Source organism: Phaenicophaeus curvirostris, chromosome 16 (assembly GCF_032191515.1).
Source record: "Phaenicophaeus curvirostris isolate KB17595 chromosome 16, BPBGC_Pcur_1.0, whole genome shotgun sequence".
Lineage (NCBI taxonomy): Eukaryota > Metazoa > Chordata > Aves > Cuculiformes > Cuculidae > Phaenicophaeus > Phaenicophaeus curvirostris.
Genome location: NC_091407.1, coordinates 14,659,457 through 14,681,150, shown reverse-complemented (window position 1 = coordinate 14,681,150; position 21,694 = coordinate 14,659,457). Strand labels below are relative to the sequence as shown.

Sequence of the window (21,694 nt, the reverse complement as noted above, 5' to 3'; positions counted from 1 at the left end):
CTTTTGGCATCTCTGTGGAGGGGACCCGGTGGGCACAGGAGGGTGCCCAGCATCCACAGCCCTGGGCTGGCACACGCACGGTGACCCCAGTGCTGGAGGAGCCACTGCGACCGCGCTGCGATGGCCACGCAAGGCTCTGCGGCATCTCCCACCCCCTCCACCAGAGAAGCCCCTGTGGTCCCAGTGGGATACCAGCTCTCTGGAGAGACCCACAACCGGCTCTCTGGAGAAGGCACGCAGTGCCAAGCTGATCCCTGCCCTGGCTCGGGCACACGGGTCACCTTGCCAGCACAAACACGGTGTCTCGCTTGGAAGAGGCAGCGCTGGCCAAGTTGAGCCCGGCACTCCCAGCCACGGGGGCAGGAGGGACCCCTGTCCCCCACCTCCAATCTGCTGGCACCGGAGCTGGCTCCTGGCAGCCTGGAGAAGGGGATGTGTTCCAGGATCCGTGCCGAGAGGGATGGAAACCCTGGGAACCGGGTCCAGACCTGTTCGTCGGCCAGGAAAGCACTTCTGCACCTGAGCCGTGCGGCTGCGCCAGCCAAAACTCAACAGCTGGAGATTCGATAGCGCCCGTGCCGGCTCCTGCACCATCCTGCACAGCATCCCGAGAGTCGGCGCTGGGTGGCATCTCCCCAGGGCCAGCTCACGGCTGGCTGAGTGCAGGGCACAGCCGCTCCCAGCCCACGGCTGCGGCGCAGGGCCATGTTTTCTGCATTAGTTCCATCCCGGCTGCAGTACGTATGGCAGCAAATATGCGTGTGGGGAGGCCGGGACTGGGGTGCAGACACCCAGGGCAGATGTAGCCAGAGGTGAGCGCACAGGCTGGACGGCAGCAGTGCCAGGGGGCCCTGGGGACCTCCCACCTGATGTCACCTCCACTGGTGCTCGGCAGGGATGGAGCAGTGTGACCTGGCACTGGTGTGGTTGGGTCTAAGGGGAGCCCCGGGGTGGCTGTGGGGCTACTGCAGGTCCCTGGGCTGGCAGAGCTGGGCAGGGACCCTGCCATGCAGCCAAGGGCGATGCTGTCCGCCCCCACCATGGCCCTGGAGCAGGGGATAAGGTGCAGCCTGCAGGATGGGCTAGTCTCCTGAGCCGTGCGTCCTCCAGCAGGATGAGAGGAGCCTGCCAGCTCTGGGCCTCCCAGCTTCCCAGCCACGCCAGCACCAAGGCAGCCCAGCCTCCTCCAGCCCATTGTGCGGGTCCAGCCCAGCTGGTTTGAGGCAGCCCAGGCTGGGGGAAACCTGCGCTCCCTCCTCTGAACCAGATCCCTGCATGGGGAGGGTTTCCCAGCACCATCCATCTCCCCATCTCAAGCCATCCCTGCCAGCACAGCCTGGGATACAGCACTGGGACCCAGGGGTCCGCAGCCTTGATGTGGGGGGCTGTGGGGGGCCAGCGCCAGGGGGTGGGATGCAGCTGTTGGCAGCGATGCCGCAGCCGGGCTGGGTGAGGCGGTGACAGCTGCCCACAGACAGCAACCGCCTCCGGATCCTCGGCTGCATGGGAGAGCCCGGCACAGAGAACACAGAGAACACGCTGCTCCGGCGCTGGGGAGTCTCCAGGGCTGGGAGAGCTGGGGATGGGGAGCTGAGGGCAGAGCTGCGGGGCAGGAGCTTGGGGGAACAGTGCCCAGCTCTGCCCTGTACGATGAAGCACCATAGAATCACCAGGTTGGAAAAGACCCACCGGATCATTGAGTCCAACCATTCCCATCAATCACTAAACCATGTCCCTCAGCACCTCATCCACCTGTCCCTTAAACACCTCCAGGGAAGGTGACTCAACCCCCTCCCTGGGCAGCCTCTGCCAGTGCCCAACGACCCTTTCTGTGAAAATTTTTTTCCTAATGTTCAGCCTAAACCTCCCCTGGAAGGAGGGGAGTCCAGCATGGATGTGGGGAAGTATCGCTCCCTCCAAAGCCCAGGAGACAGTGGGCATAGGAAAAATGGCTTTCTCCAGAGCTGAAGGGGTTAACCACAGTGCCGCATCCTCCTCCCGGCACAAGAATGTGAGGGATCTCCCTTCCTTGCCAAATCCCAGTTACTCCAGAGGTGGTCAGGAGAGCAGAGCAGCCTCTCCGAGGCCAGCCCCACTCCTGGTCTCTGCTCCAAGGCCGTGAGCTGCATCTCTCAGCCGCTGGACGTGGCAGCAGCGACGCTCTGACAGTCTTCACACCAATGTTCCCTGCACAGTGTGGGGTGTTGGTGCGGTGGTGAGTGGGGTGAGCCTCCTCCTGCCCACACTGCCTCCTGGCCTGGGCACCATCGCCTCTCACACCCATGGCCAGCACAGCTCCCTGCCTCCATCCAGCCCCTCTGACGATGTGCCGGAGGACACTCCAGGCCCAGTAAGGGCAGGAAGGCAAGTGGGCACCCACCAGAACAGCCCCCATGGCTGCAGAGGCTCCCACTTCAGCAGGAACGCTCCAGTGTGAGCCTGCATGGGCTGGGCAGCCTGCAGCACCCATCCCTCCTCTCCCACATCTCATCTTTTCATAGAATCATAGAATCACCAGGTTGGAAAAGACCCATCGGATCATCGAGTCCAACCATTCCCAACAATCACTAAACCATGTCCCTCAGCGCCTCGTCCACCCTTCCCTTAAACCCCTCCAGGGAAGGTGACTCAACCCCCTCCCTGGGCAGCCTCTGCCAGCGCCCAATGACCCTTTCTGTGAAAAATTTTTTCCCAATGTCCAGCCGCCAGCGCTCTGAGGCTGTTCTTAAATCCACAAAGCACCTTTGCCTTCTTGATGACGAGGGATGGGAGACCTGGCTTGGGCAGCAAGCTGGGGGGCTTCCAAAACACCACGCTGGAGCCCCAGCCCTGGGAAAGCAAAGTATCAACCTGCGCCCTCGTGCTTGCACACTGCCCAGCTGGAGAGGCCGTACCCAGCGAGAGAGAAGGGTGCAAGGGCGAGCTGGTGCCTTCACATCCCTCACGATGGTCCTGGCTCATCCCGAATCCTCCTCGACTTCCCCATGTCTGCAATACCAAGCTGCATTCCCGAGAAGGACGGCCGAGGGGGAAGCAGAGCAGAGGAAATATAAACAGTCCCGTGCAGCTACGCTGGGGAACAGAAGCATGAGAGCACCGAGCGAGTGGTGCTATAAATAGGCAGCCCAGAGCCAGGCCAACTTTTTCAAAGCTTCCCACGGTCTCCTTGGGAATGTGGGATGCTGTGGACCTTCCCCCAGCCCGGAGGAAGCCGCTGCCGAGGCTGGGAGTCAGGTACCCCCGGGGTGACCCCAGCGTGGGATCCCGCGCTGATGGGGTGGGCGGAAGGAAGGCGAAAAGTCGCTCTGTGTCTCGATGCTCCTTCCCCTGGCAAGTGGTCCACAGCCAGATCCTGGCCAAAGGTGACACAGAATCACTAGGTTGGAAAAGATCTCCGGGATCATCGAGTTCAACCATTCTTATCAACTACGTCAGGGACCATGGAGGCCTGGCTGTGGGCACGGCCAGGTCACCCCAACCTATCCATCCACCTTGCCGCGCTGCCCAGGGAGGTTCTCTCCCACAATGGAGGGTGGCCATGATTCCAGAGAGGGATTGGAGTCCATCTCCCACCCCTTGAGCCACAGGGGGACAGCATGGTCCTGCCCCAGCCCGGCTGCGCTTGGACAGCTGCAAGCCCCAAGTGCTCTGAGGCACCAAGCGCTGCCCTTGGCTTGGCCCTTGAGGTGGGGCGAAAATCCCATGGTGGGGACAAACCCATGAGGACACCCTTCCAGCTGTCCCCAGGCGCCCTCAGCCCCGGTCCCGCTCATTAAAACAGAGCTCATTCAAACAGAGCTCATTAAAACGTGAGCAGGAGCGTGCGCTCACCCTGCACGCGGCCGTTCCCTCGCCCCCGGTCCTGCTGAAATGCTGGCGGTGGAAGTTTCTCATGAGAATGAAGCCGGCTCCTCTCCATCCCACAACGGCCACACTCAGCAGCAGCCCTGCAGCCCAGCACCGGCATCGCTCACCCCGACTCCAAATCAGGAGCCAGGTGCCAGCCAGATGTGCAGCATTGCGGGGGCAGGATGCGGCCCCTTGGCTCTGCCAGCCCGGAGTGATGCTGTGCCAAACCGGGGCTCGTGTGCAGCCACGTTGGCCATGTGGTGTTGGACAAACCCTACCGCGTAGCAGCTTCTGCCCCTAAGAATCAACTCTCTTCTTCCCAGCAGCAACTCCAAGAGGTTTTGGTTGCACACCCCTGCCAGCAGACGTTGTGGGGGTTGCACCCCCAGCAGATCATAGAATCACAGAATCACCAGGTTGGAAAAGACCCACCAGATCATCGAGTTCAACCTTTCCCATCAATCACTAAACCATGTCCCTCAGCACCTCGTCCACCCGTCCCTTAAACCCCTCCAGGGAAAGTGACTCAACCCCCTCCCTGGGCAGCCTCTGCCAGTGCCCAATGACCCTTTCCGTGAAAAATTTTTTCCTAATGTCCAGCCTGAACCTCCCCTGGTGGAGCTTGAGGCCGTTCCCTCTCGTCCTGTGTAGAGATTGTATGTAAAATCTCTGTGTAGAGATTGATGTATAAACGATATGCATGTACAGCCAAAGGTCTGATATTTCCCCCCTGCTCCCCCGTGGGTTGCCGTACACATCCCACTTCGGAAAGCGCAGCTTTAGAGGACAGGGAAGACTCCAGCTCGTGCTGTGTCCTCATCTTACTCCTGCCAAGCACAAGGACCCAGGGTTTGCAGAACCCAGTGGCTGGGGCAGAAAGCGAGCTGAGACGCCACATTAGTGGCCCAAATCACTGCCCTGCACTGGTCCTGGTGACCCCTCTGCAGTATCAGCTGGGGTATGGGCACCACCACAGTCCCCTGTCCCCCAGCTCTGTCCCCCCACACCTGAAGGGCCATGGTTGGTGCACGATGCACCCCAAGGGCACGGCCCAAGGGCAGGAGGGAGGGTGGTTTTGTTGGGTTTGTCCAAGCACCACAGGATGCACGAGAGCAGGAGAAGTGCTGAGCCACGGTGGAGATGAAGCTGGGAGGGAGAGGATGTGACTCGCTTCCAGCAAGAGGGTCAAGGCAAGAAGGTGACCGCCAAGGCAGCGTGGCCTTGGTGGGGGAAGAGGCAGAGGATGGGGCTCATGGGACCACTCAGGACAGTGACACTCTGACCCAGCCCCAGCCAGGCAGGGGGAGGCAAAGCAGGACCCTCCACTGCCAGTTTAGGGACCCCAAGAAGGCACATTGAGCAGCAATGGGGTGCAAGCACAGCCTTAATGCTCTCCAAGGGGCTGCTGCAGCTCCCTGCTCCAGGTCAGATGCAGCAATGAGGAGCTGGGGGTCCAGCAGGATGAAACCACTGCTCTCCTAAGGGAGACGGTGTATCCCAGGCACAGGGGGGTCAACCAGACTCCAGCCACGCCGCTCTGCCCCTCTCGCTGCATCACACGCCCCTGCCCACTGCTGGGATGCACTCAAAATAGCTGTGATGAACACAGCCGTACGAATTAGGGGGGCAGGCCCCCCTCGAGGGCACGGATACAAGGTGCAGGCAGCCTGCCAGGCACACATTGCACCCTCCTCACATCTATCCTTCATCCCCAGCCCCGTGTGTGCAGCATCTGCAAGAGCTGAGAGCACCGCGGCACAGCAATCCCTCCTCCCCACTCCCGAATCTCTTATTTTAGCTCCTTCTCATCCTTTTCCCCCTGCTCTAAAAAAAAAACCAAAATGGAATGGTTTAATGAGGCAGGCTTGGCAAATTAAGAAACCCAGCCGAGGTCGGCTTCTGCACCGCGTGCCGCAAAGGGAGCAGGGTGAGCCGGTGGCAGAGCCCTTCGTCTGCTGCGGATGAAACGCAGCCCGCAGCGCCAGAGGGGCCAGCCCAGCTGGAAAACCCATCGTGCTGCTCACCTCGCTCACCGCTGCAAAAAAACAGGTGACTTCAAAGTTGGGAGGTGCTGGCACTGCACGGCGGCCCCGGCATCACCCGGTTTCGTAACCGCGCTGGCCCTGGGGGAGAAGGAGCCTTTCCAACTAACCCAGCCCTCCAGCAAGCCAGGGAAAGAGAAAAAACAAAACACAGGAGTGTTATTCCTCTTGGCTAAGCAAGCCCTGTACAAACTTCCAGAGGATTTATGGCATTTTGAAGTTTTCCCCTTCAGCACAGTACTTCTCCAAGACTAAACATCTTCATCATTTCTCAGCCGGCTGGGTTGGGGCTGCAGCGCGGCAGCGAAGGTGAATATTTCTCTTGGCAAACCCTAAGCGCCGGTCCCAGGATCAGACGGCAGCTGAGGGAAGCGAGCTGCCTGCTTTGAACAGCCACCATCATTCACAGGTTATTTTTAATAGCTCAGCAAGACAGAGTCCACCCTCCCCAGGAGGCTTGGCTGCAGCCCATCGCGCTCACAGCTTCGCCAAAACACCACGATCCAGCCGACAGGTCTGGCCGTGGAGAAGCGAGGGGCAGGCAGGGAGGGGAGCAGCGCCCGGGGCTGGCGAGGAAGAGGCTCAGGATGAATCTGGGAGCAAAGAGCGGTACCTTCCAGCCACAATAAGTGGCACCCGGAGCAGGGGAGCGTCACAGGGGCCACTTCAGCACTTTGCCCTGGCTCGCTCACACGTGGAAGCACTGGATTTATATTTACACACTGTGGCGGTGTGTTTATGAGGCCGCCTGGAGGGTCAGGGCACTGCTCCTACCTCCAAAAAGCACCCAGGGACCTTGTAGGAGCTCAGCAGCCAACAGCAGGTTGGTGCTCAGGGTTACCACTGTGCCCAAGCACCAGGACTGGAGCTCATCAGCTTCCAGAGCCCACAGGCATGTGTAGAGAGGCACGAGGAGCAGCAGAGACTGCCGTGCCCATCTCACCCTGCTCTCCGTTGCTTCCCTCCCCTCCCAAAGGCTTCCAGGCCCTTCTGCAGTCAGCGATAGTGGCTGCCAGCAGCCAGAGCCCCCAAGCCACAGGAAACCTCTAATAAGAGGCTGTTTTAAACTCGACGTCAAGGCTTAAGTCCTCTACTTATTTCCTAATCGTTGTTATTTGCTGAGTTGTGCGGATCCGGCCGCCCAGCCCTCACCCTTGGCAGGTCCTCATCCTCGAGAGCCTCTCGCTCAGCTCCCACACGGCCGGCAAAGAGCCCAGGAGCTCGCAGCCCCACGGGGTTTGGGATCCCTGCCACTGCCTTGGAGTAGCTCACTGGCCCTGGCAGGAGGGCAAGCGTCCCCTGTGCCAAACGCCACTGGGGCCGAGGAGGAGGCTGCCCGTTCCCCCTGCCCTCAGCCCACACCATCACGTTGTTTCTCCCAAGCTCAGAGATGTTCAGAGCCTCAAGCCCACCCCACGGTGGGCACCGTGGTCAGGCAGAGCTGCAACTCAATACCCAACACACCCAGACACAGTACCTGGCAGGCAGCTGGGCTGGCTCGTGGGTCAAAGATTCGCAGTTTCTTGTCCTATTGAGACAAAAGAATAACACACAGAGGAGGGTTAAGGACCCCGAGGCCAGTGGGATGTCAGGCTGTATTAGGCAGAAGGCTGGAGCAACCCCCTCCTTCCTGCCTATCACTCTCCAGCTTGCAGTGAATCATAGAATAATAGAATCACCAGGTTGGAAAAGACCCACCGGATCACCGAGTCGAACCATTCTTATCAATCACTAAACCAGTGCCTGCTCCTATGGACGGCGTGCACTGCGTGGTCTGGATCCTGCCTCACATTGAACACAGGGGCACATCCCCAGGGCCCCCCAGACCCTAACACCCTCCAAACTGCCCCCAGAGGAAGGGGGAGAACCCACAGCAGAGCCAGGGCTGGAGCCCGACCCTCTGACACTGTCCTACCAGTGCTCCCCAGTATCCTGTAAGCAGGGAGTTCTCTCCTGCCTGGCACAGCCTAAAGGGGCAAGGGCTTGGGGTTTTAGCCTCTGTGCTCAGCCAGGTGCTTGGTGTGGGTCAACAACTGCTCCATGCAGGGCTTGCAGTCTCGGACTCCATGCAAGATTTGCAGGCTTGGCCTCTGTGGGCATAAAGATTCCAGTATTGCGTGTGTGCTGGCGTGAACGGCCGATGCCTTGGTGTACCTGTGATATTAGCAGCAAGAACAGAACGAACAGATGATGTTCTCATGCTTCCTGGCTTGTTGAGACCCTGGAATCTTTATTAAGACCCGTGGGTTAATAGGAAAGGGGCACATCTGTGGAAAACAGTGGGGTTGCACTCTGTCACTGCACTGCGGGATTCTCCCGAGTGGAAATTCACTGGGATAGATGCTACTGGAAACAGAGGCACTATAAAAGGTTTGCACCCTCTCAGTAAAGTTGATCTCGATTGTCGCCCCCATCGATGAGGTTCGTGCCTTAATTGCTACAGGCCTCCACGCAAGGTTTGCACACGTGGCCTCCACGCAAGGTTTGCACGCTTGGCCTCCACACAAGGTTTGCACGCTTGGCCTCTACGCAAGGCTTGCACACGTGGCCTGCACACAAGCTTTGCACGCGTGGCCTCCACGCAACGTTTGCACATGTGGTGTCCACGCAAGCTTTGCACACGTGGCCTCCACACAAGGTTTGCACGCTTGGCTTCCATGCAAGGCTTGCACGCTTGGCTTCCGTGCGAGTCATGCGCACGCTAGCATGTCCAGCAGCGCACAGGCAGCGAGCGGTAGGCGCCATCTAGTGCTCCCATGCTCCTCAGCTCACTGACCCCATTTCTGCCCCTCTCTCCCCAAAATTAGGGTCACCGTTTGCCCCCGGGAGAGCGGTGCTGCTGGCAGCCCGGCCGTGGCACACAGAGTTGCCCGTGCGAGCCACTCACCTTGCAGGAGGTGCCAAGGAGGCGGCCGTCTCGCTTCCAGGCCAGGCTCTGCAGCTGGTCACCGTGCGAGTCCAGGGCTGGGGAGGAAAGCAGGTTCTGAGCTGGGATCAAGCTGGGTCCCTCCCACAGACGAGGCAGGAGCCATCGTGCCCCAACCCGTGAGCACCGGAGAACTTCCTAGGGATGATCCAGTCTTTCTGAAAAGCCGGTGACAGCCAGAGTCGGGGCCAGGACCCACTGCGATGCTGCCGTGTCCATGCAGGGAGCGTTTCTGCACCACTGGCAGCTCCGTAGGAGGGGCCGGAACTCTGGAAATGCCACAGGGCGCTTGCACCCCACGCTGCCACCCAGCCTCCTCTCCCCGGCAGGTTAGCTGAGGTCTGGGCGAGGCTGGTCAGCCCAGGGGATCCACAGCAAAGCTGCTGCAGCCACCCTGGGCAGTACAGAAGCCTTTTACACCAGCTCAGGGAGGTGTAGGGAAGCTGTGGTGCTCCCTGCCCCAAATCCACCCACACTGGCTGTTTGGTGCCACCAAGATTCAGACAGACTCAAGCCTGTTGCTTGATCCCAAGCACCAGCAAGATGGAGATCATAGAATCATAGAATCACCAGGTTGGAAAAGACCCACCAAATCATCGAGTCCAACCATTCCCATCAATCACTAAACCATGTCCCTCAGCACCTCATCCACCCGACCCTTAAATCCCTCCAGGGAAGGTGACTCAACCCCCTCCCTGGGCAGCCTCTGCCAGGGCCCAATGACCCTTTCCGTGAAAAATTTTTTCCTAATGTCCAGCCTGAACCTTCCCTGGCAGAGCTTGAGGCCATTCCCTCTCGTCCTGTCCCCTGTCACTTGGGACAAGAGCCCAGCTCCCTCCTCTCCACAACCTCCTTTCAGGTAGTTCGAGAGAGCAATGAGGTCTCCCCTCAGCCTCCTCTTCTCCAGGCTAAACACCCCCAGCTCTCTCAGCCGCTCCTCATAAGGCCTGTTCTCCAGCCCCTTCCCCAGCTTCGTTGCTCTTCTCTGGACTTGCTCCAGAGCTTCAACATCCTTCTTGTGGTGAGGGGCCCAGAACTGAACACAGGATTTGAGGGGTGGTCTTACCAGTGCCAAGTCCAGAGGGAAAAGAACCTCCCTGGACCTGCTGGCCACGCCGTTTCTGATCCAAGCCAAGATGCCATTGGCCTTCTTGGCCACCTGGGCCACTGCTGGCTCATGTTCAGTCGCTGTCAACCAACACCCCCAGGTCCCTCTCCTCCAGGCAGCTTTCCAGCCAGACTTCTCCTAGTCTGGAGCTGCTCAGGGTTGTTGTGCCTGAAGTGCAGGACTCGGCATTTGGCCTTGTTAAACCTCCAGCCATTGGTCTCAGCCCAATAACGCACTGCAGGCAGGAGCTGGCATGCACGGCCGTGCCTACCTGTCAGTGGCTGCTGCCGCTCCAGGTCCCAGACGGTGACTCGCTTCCCTGCGCCACTGGCCAGGACACCATCTGCTGTGGGGTGGAACTGCAGCACATCCAGTGGGGCCCCCCCAGGCCCCAGGGTCAGCCCCGCGCTGCTCGGCATGTCCTGTCCGCTCTTGGGCAAGCGCCACACCTTCACCTGCAGCCCCAGGGAGAGGTGAGTCAGGCCCCAGGCAGGTGAACCAGAGACTGGGCTTGCTGCTTTTCCAGGCTTTGAACCCCGAGGACACCAGGCAGCCCCTCATCACAGCTCAGTGGGATCAGAGCTGCGGGCATCCCAGATGGGAGAGGGCTGATCCCTGGCTGACACCATCTGCCCTGTCCCCCACAACCTGGGGACACCCCACACCGCTCTCCAGGGCTGGCATCCTCCTCCCCAGGCTCTTCTTATTCCGTCACTCTGGCTCCATCTCCCCAGGCTCTATGGTGAATCCCCCACGCAGGACGACAGCGGGTGGGTGTCCCCTTGGGACCCTGGCACCGAGCACTCACTGTCTCATCAGCAGAGCCTGTAGCCAACAGGAGCTGATCGAAGGGCGAGAAGTCAAAGTCCGTCACCACATCTGGAAGGAGGAGGGCAGAGGTTTGTCCTTGCTTTACCCCCGCAGACAGCATCTGCCCACCTTGGCCCTTCCCCAGCCCCTTGTCACGCACGCGCACAGGCAAACACGGGCAGTGGGGTCAGATCCAGCCCCGCCAAGGTGTTCTGGAGCAGCTCAGCTTTGCTGCGAGAGACTGAGCCCTTCGACAGCAACGGCTGAGAGAGCTGGGGTTGTCGAGCCTGGAGAAGAGGAGGCTGAGGGGAGACCTCATTGCTCTCTACAACTACCTGAAAGGAGGTTGTGGAGAGGAGGGAGCTGGGCTCTTCTCCCAAGTGACAGGAGACAGGACGAGAGGGAATGGCCTCAAGCTCCGCCAGGGGAGGTTCAGGCTGGACATTAGGAAAAAATATTTCATGGAAAGGGTCATTGGGCACTGGCGGAGGCTGCCCAGGGAGGGGGTTGATTCACCTTCCCTGGAGGGGTTTAAGGGACGGGTGGACGCGGTGCCGAGGGACATGGTTTAGTATTTGATAGGAATGTTTGGACTCGATGATCTGATGGGTCTTTTCCAACCTGGTGATTCTATGATTCTATGACACTGACTAGCAGGGTCTTGCACCCTTTATGCCCTTCCAGAGGGGACAGGAGCCCTGAATGGTAACACCATGCAATTGCATCTCCCCATCTATCCCACCACCACCCAGGTTTGGCAACGGTTTCAGGACAGACATCCCGGGGAGGCACAGGGAGAAGCACAAGCAGCACAAGGGCGCCTGTGACAGCCCACACGCCAACAAGCGAGGCCGTGGCCAGCTGGGGCCACGCCGGTAACAAGGCTCCCTTTGTAACGCCCCGGCTTGGCATGCCGGCGGCAGGGATGCTCCTCGCAGCTCCGGCAGCAGAGCCCTGCAGGAGAAAGGCCAGCACCGTCAGCAGCAGCCCCTCGGATGCGTTTGGCATGCTTGGAAAAGTAGGTCACTGTGTACTTTTCCGCTTCCAGGAGGCTGCAGAGAGACAGGCCCAGGAGGCAGGAAAAGTGAGCAGCTCACGCTGCAGCACTTGCCCTGGGAGGAGAGGAAAATCCCTTCCATGCCTTGGAGGCGTTGCCCAGCCTGTGCCGTGGGGCAGCGATGGAGCTGAGTGGAGGCTCAGCACGCTGCGCAGTCCTGCAGCAAAACCAAGGCACTGCACACAGGAAGGCGGCACCAGGACTGGCTCCTGTCTTGCTGCTTTGGTGTTTTTTATGGGAAATGGGTGGTTAGTGCCTCCCAGGCTGGCACGGCTGCTCCAGCACCAGGAGAGGGGTACCCTGAACTCCCCATCACTCCCGGGCGGGAGGTAGAGCCCCTCGCCTCCACGGCGCGTGCTTCTGTGCCAGTGGAAATGCTGCCAGCCACCCTGCAGCATTCGCTCTGCCCACAGCACGGCTGCTCAGAGCCATGGAGCCACCAGTCCTGCCTGTTCTTCCCATTGCTGGAGCCAAGTACACGCATGGTGATGCCATCCCCAGCTCCTCTGCCAGCCTGGTACTGGGTGTACTGGGAACTTACTGGTGCGCAATGAGTAACAGGAGAAGGGTGTGCCAGAGGAAGAGCGTGAGCAGGAGCTAAATGTCCAAATCTCCCTGCAGCTCAAGAGATGAAGAGATGTGGATCATAGAATAGAATCATAGAATAGAATCACCAGGTTGGAAAAGACCCACCGGATCATTGAGTCCAACCATTCCCATCAATCACTAAACCATGTCCCTCAGCACCTCGTCCACCCATCCCTTAAACTCCTCCAGGGAAGGTGAATCAACCCCTCCCTGGGCAGCCTCTGCCAGTGCCCAATGACCCTTTCCGTGAAATATTTTTTCCTAATGTTCAGCTTAAACCTCCCTTGGTGGAGCTTGAGGCCATTTCCTCTCATCCTGTCCCCTGTCACTTGGGAGAAGAGCCCAGCTCCCTCCTCTCCACAACCTCCTTTCAGGGAGTTGGAGAGAGCAATGAGGTCTCCTCTCAGCCTCCTCCTCTTCAGGCTAAACAACCCCAGCTCTCTCAGCCACTGCTCTTGTTCTCCAGCCCCTTCCCCAGCTTCGTTGCTCTTCTCTGGACTCACTCCAGAGCCTCAACATCCTTCTTGTGGTGAGGGGCCCAGAACTGAACACAGGAGTGAACAAATGCCTCCTGTGGAGGTGGGAAGTGGCACCCAACTCCTCGGTGCCTGGGTGCCAAGCGCAAAGGAGGCTGGAGACAAGCTGGACTCAGCTCACCTGAGTGGCAGCAGAGCTGAGACACGGTCCTCTTGCCTCCATCGTCGGCCTCCAGTGGCACAATGCCCAGCACACCTGCAGGAGAGGACACAGCAGCAGGTCACTAGCCTGGTCATTCCCCATGCGATGCTCCCAGGAACCCCACAGCCCAGGACACGGGGGTACCACCAAGCTCTGCAGTGAGAACCAAGAGGTTTGGGGCTGTCAGCACCTTTAGGGGAACTCAGAGAAAGCCTCCTCCACGCTCCGTTGTGCCTTCTGGTGTCGGTGGGGCTGACCCAGACTCTTGGGGGCCACAGGGTCAACTCCATCCCACCACTCCCAGCTGTGCTCAACACCCCTTCTGCTGTGTCTTACCTGTCACCTCGGCATTGAATGCGATCCAGCGGCTGCTGGCCTTCACGTGGTTCCCACAGGATGTGACGGAGGCCGCTCGGATACCCCCGATCCAGGCCTGGGGTGGAGGGGGAAAACCCACATCAGGAGATGTCTCAGTTTTCATAGAATCATAGAATCACCAGGTTGGAAAACACCCATCAGATCATCGAGTCCAACCATTCCTATCAAATACTAAACTATTGGCAGGGTCTGATGCCGTGGCCGGAGTACGGGTGGAGGGGAGGCAATGAAGCACCGGCACAGCATCGCTAGAGACCCTCAGCTCCCACATCGATGGACCTGGCACTATCTGGAGGCTGCCAGCATCGAAGAGTTGTATCAGAGCCTCCTTTACAGCATCTCCTGCAGGGTCATGGCAACAACGTTGCCCCACGCTCCCCACTGGAGCCAGGAATGTGGGCCAGGAGCATCCCAGCTCTCCCCAAAACCATCCCACTCCGGCCTCTGCCACGGCGGTAAAGGCTCAGAGGACTTTGTCATGAACTGTCGTGAGAGAATTTGCAATAGGACAAAGGCTCTTGGGGTGTGAAGCAGCGCAAGGCTGGGCTATGGCTCACTAAGGCAGATAAGCCCCTCTGGCACCACGCTTTCTGAACTCCAAAACCAAACTCCTGCTTTCCAGTGTTTCCCACTACTACCCCTGGGGCATTGGGATGCCCTGCATCACCCAGATCCACAAATACCCACCAGGACGAGGAGCTCCCTGGCACACCCAGGGCCAAGTCCAACCCTCGAGGAAAGCGGGTGTTTTACAGCTGCCACCGTGCCTGCGCGCCCCCTGGCACTGCGGGGAGCCGCACCGGGGGTTCCGAGCGGCAGACACCCCACAACCAGCCCTTTGCAGGGAAGGCAGTTGCATATACAGCCCCAAAAGGACCGAGCCCCAGCTTTCCTCTCCTTGCACGGTTTCCTTTTGAGGCCTGACAGAGAGCAGCAGTTCCTGCAGCACTTCCTCTGGTCCCTGTCACAGCAGCCTGCTCCGTAGCAAACCCGTTAACCCTTCTCCTGCCAAAGAGAGGCTCTTCTCCCCCCACCCAGCAGGCAGGGGTGGGGAGCAGGTCCAAACCACAACTAAGACCCGTGAGGAAGGTTCCCACCATCTGTGCCCCATCACTGGTCCCTCGGTGAGGGGGTCACCAGCCACATCTGGCCCTCAGCATCCAGGGGTACGCAGTGAGGTTTCGCAGAGCAGGTCCATCCTGGCCCAGCAGCATCCCTGCACGCAGGTGGGAGCTCCCCAGGGAAGTGATTCTTCCCACAGCATGCCCAGGGCACCTGATAGAGCATCCCAGCCACGTACCTAAAACACACAGCAAGCTCTCAGGGCATCTCTACACGCAGAGCCCTCCAGATGCTGCCTAGGGGGGAGAAGTGACTCAGATGTGATCCTTCCTGTTTACACTGCGCTTCCTGATCCAGCCACGTCAAGCATCTGCCTTCACCTCTGTAAACAAGCTGCTTCATTCCACGGGGACAGTGTTTCCTGCTGTGACACCCGAGATGGCTTCGGAGACAAGGTGTCCACCTCCCACCTCCTGCCCCGCAGAGCTGGGTGATGTGGCCTCGCTTCCCAGGGATGCATTTCATGCCTGGATGGGAAATGCCTCTCAGAAAGGCTACCTGGCGCGTGCCGAGCCCAGCGTGGGCTGCTGGAGGCAGAGGAGATGCCTCCTCGCACAGCGAGGCAAGAGCACGGCATCCCACAGAGCTCTCCCACTATGGTGACACTGAGGCAGCAGTGACAGGGATGTCCCTGCCTGGGGGATGCCGTAACTCCAAATCCTTTTCAAAGGTAGCCAGATGTGATGATGTTTAGCATCATCCCCTGCCCTGCCTGAGCATTCCACTTCTGGCCAGATCACAGAATCATAGAATCATAGAATAGTTTGGGTTGGAAGGGACCTTAAAGATCATTCAGTTCCACCCCCCTGCCATGGGCAGCGACACCTCTCACTGGATCAGGCTGCCCAAGGCCCCATCCAACCTGGCCTTGAACACCCTCAGGGATGGGGCAGCCACAACTTCCCTGGGCAACCGGTTCCAGGGCCTCCCCACCCTCATGGTGAAGAAATTCCTCCTTATGTCTAGTCTAAATCTGCCCCTCTCCAGTTTATACCCATTGCTCCTCATCCTATCCCTACAAGCCTTTGGGAACAGTCCCTCCCCAGCTTTCTTGTATCCCCTTTCAGGTACTGGAAGGTCACTCTAAGATCTCCTCAGAACTTTTTCTTCTCCAGGCTGAACAACCCCAACTCTCTCAGCTTGTCTATGGTCTATGTCGAAGGGTGCTGGCTTCCCACAGCTGCTTCCCATCCCATGGGCTGGGAGCCTTTGGGCACCGCAGCAGGCAGCAGCCTCGCTCAATGCCGTGGGGACGCTGGGCGACGGGTGCGTGGCTCGGGGACCCCTGGGAAGGGCCACACGTCCCGGCGTCGCACCCCAGCACCTCAGCCAGCACAACCCACCCCGACCAGGATCTCATCAGCTGAGACAGATCCCGATGCTCAGTGTGGCTGGGGATGGTTATTGGTTGGTCAGAGGTCGGAGTGGGGCAGGACAGGGTGATGGAGCCCAGGATCCATGGTGGGAGGGCAGAGTGACAGGGACCGAGCTGTGCAGCAGGAGCACAGGGTGATGGAGACCAAGCTCTACAGCAGGAATACAGGGTAACGGAGCTCAGGCTCCATGGCAGGAGGACAGGGTGACAGAGCCTGGGTTCTCCAGTGGGACAGGGTGATGGAGCACAGGTTCTGCAGTAGGAGGACAGGGTGACAGAGCTCAGGCTCCATGATGGGAGGACAGGGTGATGGAGCCCGAGCTCCATGGTGGGAGGACAGGGTGATGGAGCCCGAGCTCCATGGTGGGAGGACAGGGTGACGGAGCCCGGGCTCCATGGTGGGAGGACAGGGTGACGGAGCCCCGGCTCCATGGTAGCAGGACATGCTACCCATGATGATGGATCCCAGGCTCTGCAGCGGGTAGACAGGGTGACGGATCCCAGTCTCCATGGTGGGAGGACAGGGTGATGGAGCCCGGGCTCCATGGTGGGAGGACAGGGTGATGGAGCCCGGGCTCCACAGGAGGAGGACAGGGTGACGGGGCTCAGCACAGCCGGTTCCCATCGGTTCCTCTTTCCCTGCGGAAGCGGGGCGGCAGGCGGGTGTGCGGGGCGCGTCCCCCGCGGGGCTGGGACGGCAGGGAGGGCGAAGCAGGAGCCTCCCGCTTGTGCCAACAGCCGCGGGGGCGCAGCCCGGGACGGGGACCGGCGGCACCGGCCGGGAGGCTGCACCAACGGGAGCCTCACCGCCACCCCTTCCCCCCCCCGCTTCTACCCGGTACCGGACGGCGGGGCCGCGCCGCGGCGCTCACCTCCCTGCGGGGCAGCCGGGCCTCGGTGTGCCGGAACTTGGACGCCTTGAACCGGTTCATGATGCTCCGGGAGCACCGAACCGCGCCGAGAGCGGCCCCGCCCGGGCCCCGGCCCCGCCCCCGCCCCGGGACCCGCCCCTCGCCCCTCGCCACGCCCCCACAGCAGCACCGCCTGTCGCTCGCACGCCCCCTATATAGCTACGTCTGCCGCTAGGCCACGCCCCCCGCCTAGGCCACGCCCCCCACCGCTAGCCACCCTACACTAACTACGTCTAACGCTGGGCCACGCCCCTCGCCATTAGCCACGCCCCCGTATAGATTATGTATGTCGCTAGGCCACGCCCCCACCGCCACGCCCTTTCGCATTAGCCACGCCCCCAGTCGGCGTCCTGTCGCTCCCTGCTCTTGGCCACGCCCCCACCCATAATCACTTCCTTGTCGTTGGCCACGCCCCCTCTCATTGACCACGCCCTTATCGCCGGGCCCTCTCCCCAACCACTGACTACGCCCCCATCCCTAGACCACGCATCTCACGTGACCACGCCCACTCGCTTGACCACGCCCACTACTGATCACACACGCCCCTCGCCGTTTGGCTCCGCCCCCTCCCTCAGGCGCCGTTTGGGAGCCGCCGTCACGTGACCGCGCGCAGCCACGTGATCGCCGCTAGGGCGGGGTCGCCCCTCGTCACGTGACCGCCGCCGTCACGTGACCGCGGGGTCCGGTAACGGGGAGCCCCCGCCAGTCCCCGTGGAGCCGCCTCCGGTCCCCGCAGCCCAGATATCGCCCCCGGGGCGGTGAGGAGGCTCCTGTGCAGCGGGGTCGCGAGGCACCGGGGTCCGCAGCTCCTGGACTCGGGTCCAGTTCCGTTTCCCGGAGCCGGCGATGATCGCCCACAGGGACCCCAAGGAGGAGCTGTGGGTCTCGCACCTCCGCGCCTGCGAAGCCACCGGTGTAGGTAAGGGGCCGGTGCAGCTCCCTTCGGGAAATCGGTGGGAAAAGCGGCTCCAACGTCCCGAATCCCCCCCGGGGATGCGCGGGAGCGGCGGCACCGGGCTGTAGAGCAGCCAAGCGGCGGTGTTCCCCGGTGTGCTGTCCCGAGCGATCCATTCGGAGGCTCCCGAGCCAGACCTGAGTTTTCTCGGCATCGTGCAGCTCCCTCTGTGTTTCCTCGCCGGCTGAAGTTGTGTCGTAGCAGGGATTCCACAGCTCATCCAGCTGTCCCGGGAGCCGCTGCCACCTTTGGTTTGCTTTGGAGCCACCTTCTGGTAGATCAGTTGATATCATAGAATCATAGTTTGGGTTGGAAGGGACCTTAAAGCCCATCTAGTTCCAACCCTCTGCCTTGGGCAGGGACACCTCCCACTGCATCAGGGGGCTCCAAGCCCCATCCAACCTGGCCTTGAACACCTCCAGGGATGGGGCAGCCACCCCTGCTCGGGGCGACCTGGGCCAGGGCCTCCCCACTCTCACAGGAAAACATTTCTCCCTAAGATCTCATCTCAATCTCTGTTCTTCCAGCTTAAAAAACGTTCCCCTTGTCCTGTCCCTGCACTCCCTGATCCAGAGCCCCTCCCCAGCTATCCTGGAGACCCTTTCAGTACTTGAAGCTGCTCTGAGGTCTCTGCAGAGGCTTCTCTTCTCCAGGCTGAAAACCCCAATTCTCTCAGCCTGTCCTTGTACAGAAGATGCTCCAGCTCTGGGATCACCTCTGGCCTCCTCTGGACTGGCTCCAACAGCTCCACGTCCTCCCTGTGCTGAGAACTCCAGAACTGGACGCAGGGCTCCAGGTGGAGTCTCACCAGAGCAGAGGGCAGAATCCCCTCCCTGGCCCTGCTGGTCCCACTGCTGTGGATGCAGCCCAGAATATGGGTGGTTCTTAACATAGAACAGACTGTACCAGATTAAGCCCTGTCCACCCCACTAGAGTTTTTATAGCCCATCCAGCACGCCCATCCAAGCCAGCAGCTGCCAGCTTCTTCCTCTGCTCTTTCCTTCGCCCACTAAGTGGGTCACTGGCCATAGAATGGGGTTGGTCAGGCACGACCTGCCTTTCCTAAACCCATGAAGCATAACCCAGCTCCAGGCCCTCTCCCCATTTTGTGCCGTAGAGCCAGCATCTCCTTTGTGCAACTTCTCTCTCTGCAGTGCTGGCAGCCTGTGAGCAGAGAGGCTGCATCTGCTGGACGAAGCAGCTCTTTGTGGCTTTGACTGTGGCTCTGACTCCCAGTTCAGTTCCTGACAGCATTTCCAGCTGTAATATCCTGTCTTTCCCATTCGAGCACTGAAGTTTTACCTCTAATAAGCTGATAATTTTCTAGATTCAGGTTCTGGCAAAGCATGCTGGGCTGTTTCCAGGGTTTGTTCCTATGGGCGCTCTGGAAAAATCCATTGGGTGCTTTGGAAGGAAATACCAGAACTTTTTATAACTAAAATCAATCTGCTGAATCTTTACAATTTGTCCCCTTTTGATCTTCCTTGTCCAAAGTTTCCTGTCCTCTCTGAATTCTCATTTTATTGCAGCCGAAGATGGGATTGTGAGCAAGGAAGAGGAAAATGCCCACCAAGGCGTCCCTAGGGCAGCGGAGTGCAAGGGTTTACTCTCGGGACTCTTCAAGGAGAACAGTTCCCAGAGTCCCGCAGAGGACCTGCTCCTCCCACGCCAGTCAGAAAAAGTTCCGAGACCCCTGGGAAAGAGGCAAAGCCGAGTGACACTCCGTGGGAAAAGTTTCAGGAGGCTGCCAGATATTATGCAGCAGAGAAATCCTTCTGCGGGGAGAATGACGATATGTGGCGATTGCGGGAAGAGTTTCCGAGTGAGCTCCAACCTTGTCCAGCATCAGAGAATCCACACAGGAGAGAAACCTTTTGCCTGCGCTGAGTGCGGGGAGAATTTCCGACAGCGGTCGCATCTCATCCAACACCAGCGAATCCACACAGGAGAGAGGCCCTACGAGTGTTCCGAGTGCGGAAAGAGCTTCAGCATGAGCTCGAAGCTGATCCGGCACCAGGTAACCCACACCGGGGAGAAGCCCTATAAATGTGCCGAGTGCGGGAAGAGCTTCTCTGGGAACTCGCAGCTGGTCCAGCACCAGCGAGTGCACACGGGGGAGAAACCCTACACGTGCAGCAACTGCGGGAAGAGCTTCAGCGTAAGCTCAGCCCTGACGCGACATCAGCGGGTCCACACCGGGGAGAAACCCTACAAGTGCGCGGAGTGTGGGAAGAGCTTCAGCCAGAGCTCCGAGCTCATGAAACACCAGCGCGTCCACACTGGGGAGAAGCCATACAGGTGCTCGGAGTGCGGGAAGAGCTTCACTGTGAGTTCAGCCCTCATCCAGCACCGGCGGTTCCACATGGGCGAGCGTCCCTACGGATGTACGGAGTGTGGGAAGAGCTTCACCGTCAGCTCCCACCTCATCCAGCACCGCCGCTTCCACACTGGGGAGCGTCCCTTTGAGTGCACAGAGTGCGGGAAGAGCTTCCTATGGAAATCGGCCCTGCTCCGGCACCACCGGGTCCACACCGGGGAGCGGCCCTACGCCTGCGCTGACTGCGGGGACAGCTTTCGGCAGAGCGCCCACCTCATCCAGCACCGCCGCATCCACACTGGGGAGCGGCCCTACGCCTGTGCCGACTGCGGGAAGGGCTTCACCGTGAGCTCTGCGCTCCTCCGGCACCAGCAGATCCACAGGGGTGGGGAGCCCTAGGAGGGGTGAGTGTGGGGAGCAGTGAGGTCTGATACCCTGTGAGCACCGCTGGGGACCAAAGCCCGGCATCTCTCTCCCATTGCTCCACCGATTGCCTTGTCTGTGGAGGGTGAAAGCCGTTTCTGTTTGGGAGAGCGAGTCCTAAAAGAGAGAGGTGGAAGAAGGGGGGAGGCAGTGCAGAGAGCAGAATTGGAGGTTCAATGAAGAGCCTGTGCCATGGCATGGGTAGGAGGTAGCATTGGGAGGGATAGTTCGAGGGAGAGGAAGGAAGGAGGCAGTTTGAAGAGGCTGGAGTATAATTGGTGCGTTTTAGAGAGGGAATTACGTGGCCTTTTCTCTGTGCATGCACTTCAAAGAGTTTCTGGAGGGAACAAGCTGGACCAGCTGGGAGCCTGCGATGATCTGATGGAATGAAACCTCTGGCCTCGCTCCGTGCGCTGCTGTTGTCAGTGGCCCCGGGTTCCCATCCCCAGGCTGTGGGCTGGACTGTGCCACAGAGACAGCAAGACTTGGTCCTGGGCCTGGCCGTGTTCCGGAGCCGGAGCCAGCACAAGCCAGAAGTGTGAGCAGACAGGGCCGGAGCACCTGGCTGGAGCCGAAAGGTGGTTAGTGAGCATCATAGAATGGTTTGCTTGCAAAAGGGCTTTGAGATCGATTCCAACCATACCTGACCACTATTAAACCAGATCCTTAAGCACCTTGTCTACCCATCTGTTATACCTCTCCAGGGATGCGGACTCCACCGCTGCCCTGGGCAGGGCTTCACCACTCTGTCAGTGAAGAAATCTTTCCTAATATCTGATCTAAACCTCCCCTGGCAAAACTTGAGGCCATTTCCTCTCATTCTATTGCTTGTTACTTGGGAGAAGAGCCCAGCACCCACCTCACTCCAATCTCTTTTCCAGGAGTTACAGACAGCGATGAGGTCTCCCCTCAGCCTCCTCCAGGCTAAACAGCCCCAGGTCCCTCACTGCTCCCGCAATCCCTGTTCTCCAGCTCCTTCCCCAGCTCCGTTCCCTTCTCTGGATGCACTCCAGCCCGTCAATGTCCTTGTGGTGACTCCTGGGACAAGAGCCCTGCACTGGGTTCTCTTGCTGGCGTGGGGAGTTGAACTCCGGGAGAGCCTGGAAGGTGAAGGCCCCTTGCTGTCCCTGCTTTTGCATTGTTGGGTGGAACAAG

At 59.7% G+C, this 21,694-nt stretch overlaps 2 protein-coding genes across 4 annotated transcripts in view; one reads left to right on the top strand and one right to left on the bottom strand.

Moving 5' to 3' along the window:
• LOC138727554 (coronin-7-like) overlaps positions 1–16,927 on the bottom strand; it is a 45,937-nt gene extending 29,010 nt beyond the window's left edge. For 2 of the 3 annotated variants that reach the window (XM_069870101.1, XM_069870100.1), the window contains exons 1-7: positions 16,806–16,927; positions 13,395–13,491; positions 13,038–13,112; positions 10,734–10,804; positions 10,197–10,380; positions 8,779–8,855; positions 7,369–7,419 (exon numbers count right to left, since the gene is read on the bottom strand). In XM_069870101.1, coding sequence (XP_069726202.1) covers positions 7,369–7,419; positions 8,779–8,855; positions 10,197–10,380; positions 10,734–10,804; positions 13,038–13,112; positions 13,395–13,491; positions 16,806–16,865 — 615 coding nt within the window. In that variant the 5' untranslated portion in view covers positions 16,866–16,927. Of the gene's footprint in view, positions 1–7,368; positions 7,420–8,778; positions 8,856–10,196; positions 10,381–10,733; positions 10,805–13,037; positions 13,113–13,394; positions 13,528–13,608; positions 13,713–16,805 lie in introns of those variants that run through there. The other variant, XM_069870098.1, reaches the window with a different exon arrangement.
• Positions 16,928–17,528: 601 nt separating this feature from the next.
• On the top strand, positions 17,529–21,203 carry LOC138727588 (zinc finger protein 436-like). The gene is made up of 2 exons (XM_069870224.1): positions 17,529–17,763; positions 19,329–21,203. The coding sequence occupies exons 1-2, from the start codon at positions 17,691–17,693 to the stop codon at positions 20,513–20,515; spliced, it is 1,260 nt and encodes a 419-aa protein (XP_069726325.1). The 5' UTR covers positions 17,529–17,690; the 3' UTR covers positions 20,516–21,203.
• The last annotated feature ends 491 nt before the right edge of the window (positions 21,204–21,694 follow it).

Bases quoted from the DNA above. Each gene is read 5' to 3' on its own strand.
- LOC138727588 (XM_069870224.1), top strand. From the start codon at position 17,691: ATGATCGCCCACAGGGACCCCAAGGAGGAGCTGTGGGTCTCGCACCTC. The intron at 17,764-19,328 runs GTAAGGGGCCGG...ATTTTATTGCAG, and splicing joins CTGCGAAGCCACCGGTGTAG to CCGAAGATGGGATTGTGAGC.